Source organism: Podarcis cretensis (genome assembly GCF_951804945.1).
Source record: "Podarcis cretensis genome assembly, chromosome: 14".
NCBI lineage: Eukaryota > Metazoa > Chordata > Lepidosauria > Squamata > Lacertidae > Podarcis > Podarcis cretensis.
In genome coordinates, this window is record NC_137183.1 from 26,864,201 (window position 1) to 26,879,761 (window position 15,561).

The following is a 15,561-nucleotide window of genomic DNA, read 5'->3' on the forward strand; positions in this document are numbered from 1 at the left end:
TTCCCCACTAGTATGAATATTTCATTATTCACCGAGGAAGACTTTATTCTGAAACAGTTGAACTATTCTTGATATACTGTCCTTTTGAGACTTCAGAGAGACGTCTTCCTTTGAGACTTTTGTGAAACGGCTTCCTTTGAGAGACGGCTTGGCGTTCCTCGCTATTCATTTATTTGTTTGATTCTTTGTTTGACTCTGATGCATATAACAACTTGTAGTTACTTGTATATTTTGTGAGATGTGTTGTATGATATATACATCATTTTGAAGTGGCTTATTCGTATATTTTGAACTCTGTCCTATGGCAGGGCCAGCCATGAGGAGACATTTTCAAATGGGAAGAAATTAAAAGGTGTCCTTTCTCCCTTTCTGCTCCTGAATCCTTCCTTCTAGCTTTCTGCAAGCCCTGAAGGGATCGTTGAGGATCCTTTTCCAGAATGCCAAAAGTCCTGAATAGGAACACTCCTTTTAGGGTTGAGGACTGTTGCAAGTCCCCACTTGCTCCTACTAATACTGAACTCGGGTTCCTACAAGTTTGGCAGCAACACAGGGCCTCTCAGAAAGAAATCTGGAGCCTCTGCATACTAGGTGGACTCTGCAGACATGCAGAAGAACATGAGCTGGTAAGTTAACAAAAAAGGAAATTAAAAACAAAACAAAAACATGGTCTGAGAAGGACATGCCATGGGAAACACACTAACAACCCCTGTTCTATCTGCTGAACCACATCGGTCCTATTACAGACAGCATTGCCACTTGAACTGGTTTTATAGCTCCTCCAGTCAATGCAATCCAATTTCCCAGCAATGAAATCAAAATAACTCAACATTTCATTCTGCTTATTCAATACAAGGCATACTGGATAAAAGCCTCCTTAGCGATGCTCCGTTCATTTTAACTGGGCTTGCCCAGGCAAGCTTCAGAGAGAGAATGAGCCTCTGTACTTGGCAGATGTACCTGTGTGCTTCCAAAATATCCCAATTAAAGTGACTCAGGGTTGTGCATTACCCCTCATTTTGTTTTACAAGAGCATAGCAACGAAAGACCACCCATTATGCCGTATCAAAAACCATTACTGGACCTCCCATTAATTCCAAAAGTGGTTTGCTACGCAGAGAAGTGGGGGAAGAGAAAGCTTTTCATGAAAAGTAACTGCAAGTCAAATTCCCCAACAAGGGAAGAAGAATGTGGGCAGCATGGAATATGAAGGCCCGCGTATAGCTTACCATTTCATTTTGGCCTTGAAAATTGGACCTCCCTCCTCTGCCTTTTACTTCTGCTCCCCTTCCCTTCTCTTTGTTTGCATCTCATCTGTTTAGTTTGTAAGCTTGGTGACAGGGCCTGTCTCTCATTTTTTTAAAAATGTCATTAATATGAGCTACTTTAGAAGTCAAGAATGGTCCAGAAAATGGAATAAAAATATAATAAATAAACAACGTCCGATGTCCCTCCAGGCCCACAGAACCAAGTCTTGATCCTGTTTGTCATAAATGAGAATGTGTACACACCACACATTTAAAGCATGTCTTCTTCCTCACACTCCACAACACACACACCCTAAATCCTAGGAACTGTAGTTTGTTAAGGGTGATGGAAATTGTAGGTCTGTTTCAGGTAAACTACAATTCCAAGGATTGTGTGTGTGTGTGTGTGTGTGTGTGTGTGTGTGCTTTCAATGCATAGTGCGTAGGCTGCCTGCCTCTCAAAGTGACATAACATTCTTGGTCTTCTTGATATTACAGAATTTTCCCACGTCAGTGCAAATCCAGTCTAAGCTTACATAAAAGAATTAATCCATAAATAAAATTGGTCTACTATATGCAGCCAATAAGCATTACTGTATTATAAATAAATAAAACCTACAGATGACTTACCAGCTTTGTATGATATGGTGTTTGTTTTTGCCACAGACTTCTTATAGCACAAGTATACTGCTGAGCCCCACTGCAAGAGAAGTGCAGAACAGGGTGAATTAGTTGACTAGGCAATGTAGAAAGACAAGAGTACAATGCCACAAGTGGGAAGGATAAACAAGCCTGATCAGACAACTTGTAAAAGGTCAAATTATACTCCTTTAAAATCAATTCAATGATTGTAATGAATAATGGAAGCACTCTTGTGTGTCAGATTAAAGAACCCGACTTAAGGTAAAAAAAAACACAAACTATTTTCCTGGGCAAGCCCTTTCACTTGATTCATGCTGATGTTTAAGTATTCTATAACCATGCTTGAGTCTCTTAACCTGTAATTTTTCACTCTATGACTCATTTTTAGCACAAAATCTCATACAATTTCATAATTTTTGAACAGTACCAACTTCTCTCTGCTGCTGGCAATGTGTCAGGTAAACAGAAATTTATAGTATTCTGATAAATTTTGTCACCATTGGTAAACACAAAGGAAGACAAGAATAAAAAAGAGGGGGCTACCAACAAATGTCTGCAGCACACTTTTGGAATGTAAAATGAGTACTTTCATGCACTACATAAGCCATAATGGGTACTACAAATGAAATACACTTGATTTTGTAGCTTGCTCAGATTTTGTATATGTTTTGGAGTAGCTCAGACAGCATTCATACCAGAGAAATGAGAAGTAAATATTCATTTCCACTGATTTCAGTAGCATTTTAATAACTTCAGTTTATAAAAAACCTTGTGCAGCTCCTACTTATTGCAAAACAAATGATTATGTGCCATAAGTGAAAATCATGAAAGATGTAAAAACCCTATTCCAGAGGCTTGCTCAGAAAACAGCATACATTCCTACTTCAAATACCCATGAATTCTGGAATGTGTTTTAACTGAGTCCATAATTTGAAGCATTTTAAGAACTGTCTTCTAAGCTACCCTGTGTATATCATAGTTCCTCCTACCCCTCCAACACACACGTGATTCTCTGCCTTTTCTTTTATCCTAGAAAGTGGCATAACGACAATTTATCATTGAAAAATAGCACTATGGCCCAGTGAGATAAATAAAAATTTTCAGTTTAAATACACATGAAAAGGGCTTGCAAAAAATAAATAAAAGGGGCTTAAAAAAATCAAATAACTTGACAATGATTTGATCACACAAAAGCAAAAATGATGGAAAAGAGCAGTGCATTAACCACAGGCTTTCATGCCACAGTGCGCCTGAATCATACTGTTTCTATTGAACAAATGCTATCACCAGAAATCCATTCAATTTAACTTGCATTTAAAATATTCTACTGAAAACCAAGTAATGGTATCTTATATACTTTTTGTGCAATTGACTATTCCTATGGAAGGCCTGCAAGAAGTGCTTTCCCAGTGTTCTGTATAACTAACAGGCATCAGAAAATGGTGTAGATTGGATTCATTAACATTGTGACAGCAAAGAGGACTTGAGGGAAGTTTTATAGAGTATGCCAACAATTATTACTTTGATAATGAGTAGCAGGAAGACTTAAAGAAAAAGAACTCTTCAATCATGTTGATGCGACAAAAATAATGTATTCAATATATTATTCAACAACAACCGAGCCTCCATATTCATAGGCAGCCTACGTCTCATTATCAGATGCTGGGAGTAAAGAAGAGGGGGAAACTATTTTGCAATTTTGTGTCTCCCTACTGAGCTTCCAGAAGTATATGGTTGACGGAGGTGAATTAACTAGGGACTCAGCTACACAGCTGCAAATAAAACTTTAAATGTGTTGTAAAGTGCAATATACAAATGTGACACTAGAAGCCGTCAGTGAGCTATGCAAAATTCAATGTATTTTTCAAAACATTTTTTTAAAAAGCATTTTCACAGCATTTTTTATATGTGTGTAGATTCCACCTAGGTGTGTCTTAGTCTATCCAGCAAAGCAAGGCTTACTTTTTTTTAAGTACTTGCCTTAGGACTGCACAGATAACTTCATAAAAAGCTGCTTGCAGCATTTAATTTATACCATTGTCCATAGGGAAAAGAGCAGATAACACTGCAACACAGAGAACCCTTCAAGGGATTACGGATTGCTCATGAGAAGTTGACATTGTTGAGACATGAAGAAGAAACTGGCACAGATCCTCTGGAATCTTACAGGAGAGTAGGATTAATTAGAAATATATATGTCTACTCCAACCTGGGTTTTTTTAATGCCAACTGGTAACTGAATGTTATGCTTTGTAAACCACTTAAAAGCTTATTTTGTCCTTAAGAGGTATATAAATTAAATAATAACAACAACTATATTGTAAGCATTATAAATCCATTAAACAGTATTTTCTACAAATCCAGAAGTCCACCTTACCATACTGCTGTTCAGATTCTTGTCAACCTTGCAGAATGTGTGTGGTGGGGTTTCTCCCTTACTTGGTATAATTATGCAGATGTCTGTGACAGCCAAGGTATTCTGAGTCATGTTCTCCAAGGCTCTTCGGAATGTGATGTATACTTTTTGTGATGAAGCACCACCGCTGATATTTGCAGGGCGGCCATGCGGAGTGGCTTGGATGATTTCACAACCCTGTTTTAATCTCTCTTTCCCATCATATAAAACCCTAGACAGAAGACATACCCAAAAACACAAGGACAGGTTTGTAGAAACAACAGGTAAGGAGTATTGCAGGGAGTGGGAAGAAATCCTGCTAGGCTCTGCCCATAATAGACCATAGTCAACTATGCTCCATTCATGAAGCAGCAAAGGTTGGGTTGCATGAACGACATGCTCAGCACAGGTGCAACTGCAGAACCAATCCAAGGCTTCTGACATTGTGTCTGCACTGAACCGGCAGTGCGCCAAACTCCTGCTGCCTTGCTCTTTCACTTCCACATCTCGGTAAGTGGCAGTGACACATGGCACTGGGAAGGAGGGTCAGCAACACAGTCCCACCTGCACCCCACCTCAGAGCAGACCCTACTCCAGTTTCTCCCCTGAACTGCCAGCTCTACAATTCTACAATTCTATGATTCTATATCCATCAGGATTGTTGCCTCCAAACAAAACCTAACGGACCAATGTTTTTTAAATAAAAATTAGCAGCTCTATTCCTTAGTAGTGCAACTTGAATATATATATATATATATTTAAAGCAATGTTAATAAAGTTTACTCACCCCAAGTCAGTAAGTGGGGGCTTGTTTCTCCCTCTCCTGTAGCATAGATATATTTGTGGTCCCACAAGGCTGCCATTGTTGAGATCTGCTGACAGTCCTGATGGAGTAACATCTATGCATTTGTATCCATGAGGCACTTCCTCCCCCAGAGATTTAATTATCACCGCCACATCTGTGATTGGCTCTTTTGGCTTTGCAAGCTTGTGACAAGCATCGTTGAAGTGGATTTCCTCCTCTAGTGGTTTTGAAATATCAGTCAATCCTGCCACAACAAAGTAGTCAGCAACACGGGCCCCTCTGTCTTCCATCTTCCATCACAGAACGATCTGGCTAGCAAAGGATGAAAGAAATGTGGGATATGGTAAAACTGAAAGGTCTCTGAAAACCACCAACCTTTAAGAGTACACTGAAAAGCATTACATTTTTCTCTGATGCCATTGCCAAGTTTTCTTCTATGTAAAACAGATTTTTCTCTCTCCTTTATAATGAAATAAGCACATGGCTTACATACCCAAGTTCCAGTTTCAATAAGGTCGGCACAAATGTGCTAGCTTATGAACAGCTTGTTGAGTTTAATGTGCTTGCACAGATGTGAGGCCCACAAGCTCACACACTTGCCACGGTAGTGAGTTATCTTTGTAATAAACTGAATTACTTATCAAAATAAAGGAATGGAATATTTACCAGCACCAACATCTTCGGGAGCACACCTTCTGTATTAAATGTTAATTCAAATGAAAACCTATCCTCAACAATCACAAGTGTCTTGGGCCAATGAAACGAAACACTCCTAAAGCTACAGGGCATTATATAAGCATCTGCTCTTAACAGCTTAAATGATGCAACAGAGCTTAGTCACTTGCCCAGTGTCCCCCCTCCCTTTTTTAGAGCAGTGGGTAAAAGCAGAGCGAACAACACAAACCTCATGGAAATATCAGAGTGTATAATGGACAAACACAAAGCATTCTTTAAATGGTAAACAGGCTGTTCTGAAGAACCAAGGGAGAAAGAACTGGGTTAGACTACGAATTACCAGTGCGTGAAGACAGCTTGGAGACAGACTGGAGCTGGAAATAGGCAGTAGATTTTTCAGAGCTGAAAATAGCACGAGAAAGGCACTATCACTCATGGTACACACCCTCATCTCACCATCTGATCGGATTAAACAGTTTGCCAGGCTTTTGTGGTACCTCAAAACCCTGCAGCACTGTGTGAACAGTGACTAAAATAGAACAAGAAAATGCGTGTATACAGGATAGGCTATGATGGCTCTATCAGAGCAGCCTTGATGTTTTATTTATATTATTGACATATATTGCGTAACAGTCACTCATCATTTTATCCACTTTGTACTCTAATGGCCTAATAGCTGTTATCCCAGCCATTCAGTGATGGCATTGTTATTGTCTGATTGATTTTATTCTGCATTTACTGATAGTTATTACATTGCAGAAGACCTCTTTTTTTTTTAACCTGTTGGCAAGCATACTTGAATCAATAAATTATTCAAGCACCAGTATAAACTTCTCTTTTCCCCCTGCTCACTCAGATTCATTCTGTGGGTGCATGCAAAACCCAAGGGTGAAGTTTTTGAAAGCCAACAACAGAAGACAGACGGCCTGACACAAACCTTTAAAAAAGACACTCATCATGTTATCTGTTGAGCAATGCCAAAGTCTCTCAGATATCCATCCTGCCTCATCACAGGAAACTTCCTTCCCTTTTTGGACTTCCGAAACGTCACTAACCACAAAGAGCAGCAACTCATTTTGGCTTATTGTAGCATTTAGATCAGGGTTATCTATTGTCTATTATCCTTCTAGTTCAAACCCAGCTGAGAACATGAGTTCTACCATGTAATAATCTAAGAAATCCTAAAGGTTAAAACAGGAAACCACATGCTACTAATAATATGGTCAATTTATGAACAGACAGCTTTTGTTACTTTGATACAGATTCTGTGCAAGCATAAAATAACTGCAGAATTTGTTACTGACAGCAGAATTCAGCAGCAGTTTATATCCAGGCACTGGATATAAACGTATTGACATTATGGCTCTTATTTTTCCTTTGGCTAACAGATTTATCTTAAGAGATCCCTAGCCACTGCACAGAACTACGATTCACAAGGTCCCCTTCGGAGACTGAATGACTTTTTTTTAAGTCTGTAGTACAGTATAGATGTACTGAAATGGAAAGTCAACATAGATTCATGGCACGCTTTATGGCCACTAAAGTAAAGATCATGTGGATACACAAGAGGAGATATTTTCTGTCAACATAACAGCACATGCCACATCCATCAGTGTCAATATTATATTGATTAGGTGGAGATAGATAACAGAATACTTGGGCTCTGGACAAAACAACACAGAGAGACTGGCCTGAAACAGGGCGGATGAGCTTGTACAAAATCTTCCTGCATCTGCTCAGGGATATATTTTTCCTGTTTCCACAGACACACACAAACCCTTAATGCGGATGTTAGCTTATGTATAAAAAGGGTCAAGAGATTTGTTTTTAATTGAAATAAATCAATACAATTTCAAATGCTTTCCCTCGAAATTTAATTACTCCTCTGAAAAGTAGTCTCCCCCTCCCACTCACCATTTTAAGCAGATGCATGGAGGTTGCCCAGTTGTATAAAGCCAACCAGACACTCTGGCAGAACAGAGAAAAGAAAACAGAGATGACTCATCCCCAAGCTGAAAAGTGCAGTCCTCTCCATCCAATCTCTATAAAACAAGCTAATCCTCCTTCTAAATGTTTAATTCTCAAAGATGAGGCAGGCTAGGATATTAGTGAATTGCAGGTTTTGAAAACAGAATTTAATGAGGTCTCCTACTTAAGCTAGTTTCTTACTGACTAAACTTGCAATTATTATAGAGTCCATTTCTGAAAAATTATAGTTTTACCTAATCTTAGCACTTTTACACTTTTAAAGATAAAAATAAATGTTTTTCTTTCCTCTCCTGTGGAATGTCAAAACATCCTACAAGTCCCATTTCCAGCTACAAGACTCAATGTTCCAAAAACTACTTAAGATTGGGTCATTTCAGCCTCCTGCTATGACATATGATTGTTGCTCAAGAACCTCTGATTTCATTTCTGGAAAACTGAAGCAATATGTTTAAATCAAACACTACATCAATGACCTCTTTTCATAGAATCATGGAATGGTAGAGTTGGAGTTGCATTTAGCTATGCGAACAAACCCTTATTTGCAGATAAGTCCTGCTTAATTTAGGGAGCAAGCCTAAGCTCCCAGACAGGGGGCCCAAATCACAGGACTTCCAAGTTGGAATGGGCCCAAAAGGTAATTTAGCCCAAACCCTTGCAATGCAGGAATCACAGCTTAAATAATCCATGAGTTGGCCATCCAACCTCTGCTTAAAAACCTCCAATGAAGAAGAGTGCACCACCTCCCAAAGTAGTCCATTCCACTGTCAAACAGCTCTTGCCATCAGAAAGTTCTTCCAGTCAGAATGTTCTTGCAATCTGAATCCACTGGTTTGGGTCCTACCGTCCGATGGGCTGTTGGATGTTGCAGACCTGCCCTTCTGCCAGTGAAGAGGCAGGTTTGATGCCAGAGGGCTTGTCATGGTGGCAGCAAAGTCTGCCACTGTTATTCCACCATCATCAGTGCTCAGATGGTGGCATGGTTTGAAAGGGAGTATGTTGCTTTCCCCCCCCCCCATAAAAACCAATGGGATAAACATTTTTAAGAAAGTAAAACTCTTTTAAAAGGGGAAGGACAGAAGGAATAAAGCTGTTCCCCAGCTTCCATCCAGGCTGCCACAAGCCTAGCAGAACTGAGGGAGTGGTGTTGCCTCCGTCACTGACACTCCCCCCCCCCCATTCACCCCAAGGACCTTCATAAAATTGTTCTGCCTGTGGGACTCAGAGCAGTTCTACACCATACATTTAAAGCACATCTGATGCACATTTAAATCACATGTTGTTGTTGTTTAGTCATTTAATCGTGTCCAACTCTTCGTGACCCCATGGACCAGAGCACTAAACAACAACATAACTTCCCTCAAAGAGTAAAGGGAACTGCAGTTTGTTAAGGTCGCAGGGAACGATGGCTCTATAAGGCAAACTACAGCTCCAAATAATCTTTTGAGGAAGTTATGTGTTTTAAATGTGCACTGGATGTGCTTTAAATATACTGTGTGGATCAAACTTGTCAGCAAGCATGCATAGGACCCAGCTAGTCTTAGTTCAGGATATTTAGATTTTATAAAGCGCAAGAGCCCAGTCTATCAATTTGGGGGGAAACGAGCAAAACAAATGATTTGTGCACAGAAGTGGGACAGGGCAGTCAATCTTCATTGCCCTTAGTTTTACTTTGACACAAAGATTTTTTGCTCTATTTCCTATAAATAAATCTGACTTGATAAGAAATTACAGAGATCCCAAGGAAAGCTCTCATTATATAGGGCTCCAGTCTGCAACTGGCTTTGCCAGAAGGTGACTTATTGACAGTACCATGTAAAAGCCTCAACTGACACCCCACATTTATAAAACCCTGCAACCACAACCACTGTTCTTTCCATAACACACACACACACACACACACACACACACACACACACCCCTCTGCTGGCTTTGAGTTTGTAACTGGGGGCCTAAAATGCCTCCTAAGGGAGCTAGATTTGACTCAAGAGCTGCCAGTTGCTGACACCTACTTTAGAGGGATGATGGAAATAATTCCTATGATTAATGATTATATTTAGCACTACAGTTCTGAATCTTCATGTAAATTAGAAATATAAAGTTATAAATGAGTTATCTGCCCAATACTGAAATCAATTTTCCACCTCTCACTTGGAATCTTGTCCTTTCAGTATTTGCCAGAGGCTGCAATTCTAACCCCCCTTACCTAAGAGTAAGGCCCATGATTGAATTCAATAGGACTTACTTCTGAGTAGACAGGACTGCAGTTAGGTAGTAAGCACTAGGATTGTGCAGATTAGTTCTGCATTTAATCATCTAGAAAGTGAAATATTTAAGTGCAGACTGACAGAGAGTGTAGGGGAAACGTGAAACTTACTAAAAAGCAAATTGTGCTTTCTTCAAATGTTCAGTTTGAATAGCCACATACAAAAACTCACTTTCCAACTTACACATCACCATGCATCTTGGTTGAGAGTGGGTCAGATACACATTTGTGCATTCTTTAAATAGAACATGAGATTAGCAGAGGCCCAAGACCACCAACATAATTAACAAGCTGTTAAGTGTTATTAGTATCTAGCCTGCTGACTTTTCTAGTTATTAGAGACAGGACAGCAACAAAAAGTCTCAGCTTCCAGAGCATAAACTGTTGCTATGTTAGTTGAGGTACACTAATCCATCCATTTTTAAGGTCACCTGCTGTATGTAACCAAGAGAAATGCATAACAAAAAAACAAAACACACAAGAGGGTGGGCCAAGATGGACCTGCCATGAAGCAAGGAGAGATCGGCATAAACTGGCACAACCTGAGTGCTGTTAAGGGCAGCAGAGTGAGAGGCAAATGGATCTGTTGCACAGAGCACTATTATAAGAAGCTGCCTTATACAGAGTAGGGCCACTGATCTGTCTAGTTTAGTATTGTCTACACTGACTGGCAGCAGCTCTTCAGGGTTTCAGACAGGAATTTCTCCCAGCCCTACCTGGAGATGCCAGGGCTTGAACCTGGGACCTTCTGCATGGGTCTATGTGCCAGATGCTCTACCACGGAGCTACAGCCCTTCCCCTACCACAGGGATGTCCAACTGGTCAACCGCGATTGACAGGTCGATCCCCGGATGTTCGCTGTTGATCACTGTTGCTCACGGGACCCGTCCCGATTGTCGGTAGTGAAAAGCAATGCAGTGAAAGTCCCTGCCCCCCTCCATTGCTGTGTTCCTCCGTTGCGTCAAATGGGTAAATGGGTGTTCTTTAATTATATTTTGTTGTTATGAAACTAAAATAGATGTTACCGCTGTGACTACCCCCTAAAAAAAGCTCAATAACTTTGTCTTCCACATTCCTTAAAAAAAAAAAAAAGCCTAGCAACTTTGGTTCCCACCCTCCTTTCATGGGTAGATCACTTCCAGAATTTTTTTTACTGGGAGTAGCTCGCAGTCTCTTGTGAGTTGGACGTGCCTGACCTACCACATCTTTCTATAGCTCCTGCTCATTTCAATTAGGTGCAAAAGAATTTCCAGGTGGATTGTGATACTTGCTACTTAGCAGAAAGTTGGGTGACATTTGAATTTCCCATCTGCATCATCATGCTGTGTTGGTTTAACCCAGAATGGACATCACCAATTCATCCTGGATGGCAGTTTATGTACTGTTTGAGATCAACTGAATGTTTTCTGGACACAAACCTGAATTTGTTCCTTCATTCAGAGTGGTCAGGCCAGCTCTTTGCCATGTTTGTAACATGGCAGGGTCATTAGAATCTTGCCCAAAATCAGTGTCTGCAAAAGATTTATAGCTGTAGGCAAGTCACTGCCTTGCTTCATCTTCAAGTCAGTTCAAGGCACCAGAAGCCTTAAAAGAGAGGCTTGCTAGACAGAGGCAGACAGATGGGTAGATATGAAAACTTTAGCATAAATATATGGTAATAGACCCCAAGGTTCTGTTTCTACCACTACAGAGGTCTATTACTATTGTCATGCAAGAAAACATTATTAGTCATCCATAATTGGGGAAATGTATTAAACACCAGAATCACCTAACCATTACTGGCAACAGTCTAATTTTTTCTTAATCAAAAGAGTTCCCTCTCATATCAAGTACTCTGCCATTATAAAGCAAAGCTATCATTTCAATTAGAAACAGGAAAGGTGGCGGGACAAAATTACCTAACCACTTTTTCCTAAATAAAACAAATCCCAGGTGTCTAAATAATGATGGGGGCATAATGCCTCCTCCAAAGAATCCAACTCATAGAAAATAATGGACGCACAAACTACCCAACACCCAGAGTAAAGAGTAATTCGAATGTGTGACTATGATGTGGTGCAGAAAAAATTGCAGTGCTTTTCTTCCCCCATAGAAAATGTTGCATTTCATAAATTCATTAGAAACACTTAATGGATGCCAACTGCAAATTAATATTAGGAAGATTTGGCAGTTTGAAAGTTTTTAGCTTTGTTTACTAAATGCAAATAAAATAAAAATGCTAAATTAAACCACTCTCTAGGGCAACAGAAAACTTCCTCATATAAATTACCCTAACTTGCAAATGAAAACTTTCCAGAAGGTTTTTCCAATTCAAAAGTTTCCAAAAGTTCCACATTGCTGGTGTATAATGAAAGTTAGTTGTAAAGACTACCTAACATTTTAGCAGGTGGCCACCTGGAAACACCAGAATTGCTGCAACGCTTTGTAAAATTTACCCCAGCATTTCCTTTGCCATACCCCAATTCCTTTACTAATATGTACTCAACAGTGATTTTTCAAGAAGTACACAAATGAAGCTTACTTGCTAACCTGATTCCCCAAACATTTCAACTATAAAACACCCTTTTCCAACACCCCAGTATTTTCCCTCTTTCCCCCCTCTCAAAGATTAGCCTGGCTTCTATCATTAACCTGCCTTCCAATGTACCAGTGTCATCTTTGTCAAATAGCACCCATCTCTTCCTCTACACATACACACACACACACTAATAGTAGTCATCCCCACATACTGTACATCCTCATCATTATAATTTAATTCAGTTATGAATCACTTCCTATGAAGCATCTCAAAGCAATTTCACAACACAACACAAACAACTGCATTTATAAAAACAACTGAATATTTAAAAACAATTTCAAGCCAAAATATGCTTCTATATACAGGGGTACCTCGGGTTAAGTACTTAATTTGTTCCGGAGGTCCGTTCGCAACCTGAAACTGTTCTTAACCTGAAGCACCACTTTAGCTAATGGGGCCTCCTGCTGCTGCTGCGCCGCCTGAGCACAATTTCTGTTCTCATCCTGAAGCAAAGTTCTTAACCTGAGGTACTATTTCTGGGTTAGCAGAGTCTGTAACCTGAAGCGTATGTAACCTGAGGTACCACTGTAATAGCATGTATCTATACACATTTCCCCAAATTAAACAAGAATAAAATAAACTTATCTCTGCTGAAGAAGAGCTCTGTTTACCTTTAAAGTTCAGGGGCTTTCCACGGAAATTGGTTAGTCCCATAAAGGTAGTATCTTAATGGCCCTATGGATTTTGTAGTAATGGACCAAGCTATAAATAAAGGAGCCTCAAGCTTGGGCTGTTTGCACATTCACAACAACCCTCACAAGTTAAACCTAGAAATCATTCCCAGTAGCATTATCCCACATGTCAAGGTATCATTTCTATAGAAGAAATTCAGAAGAAGAGGAAATACCCAGTCCAAACCTCTGTTTTTTCTTTAACTCCTTTGAGTCAAGCTGTTTTCACAGTGGAGTAATAACTGCTGGCCTGCCTTTCAGGGTTGTTGTTATGGGGTGGTGCAAGAAATCTGAACCTGAATTTGTACAGTATTAGGTCCCTGATTGCCTGACCCCTTTCCTCCCTTTTTACTGAGGTGTGTTTGGTCTTTGAGTGCAATACTTACTTAAGTTTAAATGGCCATAGCTCTGTGGTATAGCCTATGCTTTGAATGAAGCAGGTCCCAGTTTCAATCCGAGCATCTCCTGAGAAAGATGCCTGCCTGAAGCTTGGAGAGCAGCTGTCAGTCAGTGTTGACAATTCTAAGTTAGATGAACCAGTGGTCTGACTTGCAGTGAGTCAGTTTACTGTGTTCATTTTGCATTTCTCCATAGGAATGAATGTCAGCTACTCGCTCATATGGAGAAAGGCAAACACATGCTCTTGAGAGACCCCGTTGCGCTAGGAAACTAAACTATCACCTTTGCTTTGATGAGCCTAGCCATGGGGTCAAACCAACCCCATCTGCCTCATCACATCTTAGCATCAGCCGCTTGGTCACACTAGAGCGTGACGGGGGGGGGGGCGGGGGAGCTGCTCTGACATCTGTTACATGCAAGTGAATGTTCAAATTCTGGTGTACTTTGGCATTCACAAGCAAACGCTTCCCAAGTCCTCCAAACTCAAGGGACAGGCTGGTGAACATTGGCGGGTCAGCTCACCACGGGGCAGAGAGCATCAGAATATACCAAGGTCCAAAAAAACCCCCAAAACCACAGAAGGAAACATACATTTCATACATTCCTGAGGCACAGTCAACATCAACATTCGCCAAATTTTGAACATAAATAAATAAGACTAGCCAGAAACAACGGAATGGATTATCCCTTTCTTTTAAATACTTCATAGATAGATTGGGGGGGGGGGGGATTGCACACATGACACCCCCCCTTCTTTTAAAATACTTCAGCCTCATTCCTATGTAACAGATTAAAACCACCGATGACACCGGGTTGTCCCCAGCCACGTCGTGCTCGGGAAGAGACCCACGGGAACTAATGGGCCCGAGCCCATTCATTCCAAAAGGTCTACTCCGAGTAGGGCTGCTAACCCATTTCTTTCCTTTCTTTTGAATATTACATACTCCAGCATCTGGCATCACCCGCCGTCATGTCTCACACGCGCCAGTTGCATCATTTCGTCGTCCGTCCGTCCCCCAATCCTAAAACCACACACGCACAACCCGCCAGATAGATACCCCGAAATTGCGTATTATTCTCTCTCTCCCCCCCCCGCCCCCCGCCTCGCCATCGCCAATCCGCTGCCCCAAATATCCCAGTGGAAGAGCAGCAACGGCCGCCTTCTTCCCTCAGCTCCGTTATTTGGGGGGGGGGGGAGAGACGCGCGCATCCATAACAGCAGCAGCGCCCCCGAAAGACAGAGGCAGCCCACCATCTCTCGCCCCAGCGACCTCACCTCAGGCGGGGGCGCTGCTCCCCAGCGGCAGCATGAATGGAGGGGAGACACAGAGAGAGGGGGGTCCCTTCGAGGTCCCGAAGCGCTTTTCCCTCGCCGACGCGCGGCCGATCACGAAGACAGCATCGCCTCCTGTGGCATCCTCCTTACCCTCGCGCGCGGCGGCAGCAGCAACAGCGCCGCCTCCTCCCTCGCCGTGTGGGCGCCTCAGGCGGGATTCCCTCCCCGCCTCCCCTCAGCCGCCGCCATCTTGGCTCTCTGGCGGGGGACGGACGGAAGAGGAGGAGGAGGAAGGCCGAGGGGCGCGCGCGGGGAAGGGAGCCAAGCGGGGGTCCCTCGACGGCCTGGTGGCCAGCTCTCAGGACTCCCTCGAGGGTTGTTGTTTTTAGCGGGATTTCCAGTGCGGGATGAGGGGGTGGGTGTGTTGTTTTAGTTTATTTATGTTCCTTTTATTTCATTATTATTATTATTATTATTATTATTTATTTGTACCCCGCCCATCTGGCTGGGTTTCCCCAGCCACTCTGGGCGGCTTCCAGCAAAGATGAAAAATACACTAAAATGTCACATATTAAAAACTTCCCTGAACAGGGCTGCCTTCAGATGTCTTCTGAATGTCAGGTA

General features: G+C 41.5%; 1 protein-coding gene across 2 annotated transcripts in view; it reads right to left on the bottom strand.

The window, feature by feature from the left end:
* Positions 1–15,291, bottom strand: part of DENND4A (DENN domain containing 4A) — a 63,717-nt gene extending 48,426 nt beyond the window's left edge. The window contains exons 1-4 of one of the 2 annotated variants that reach the window (XM_079954157.1): positions 14,938–15,291; positions 5,069–5,394; positions 4,264–4,513; positions 1,875–1,944 (exon numbers count right to left, since the gene is read on the bottom strand). In XM_079954157.1, coding sequence (XP_079810283.1) covers positions 1,875–1,944; positions 4,264–4,513; positions 5,069–5,376 — 628 coding nt within the window. In that variant the 5' untranslated portion in view covers positions 5,377–5,394; positions 14,938–15,291. Of the gene's footprint in view, positions 1–1,874; positions 1,945–4,263; positions 4,514–5,068; positions 5,399–14,937 lie in introns of both variants that reach the window. The other variant, XM_079954156.1, reaches the window with a different exon arrangement.
* Between the last annotated feature and the right edge of the window lie 270 nt (positions 15,292–15,561).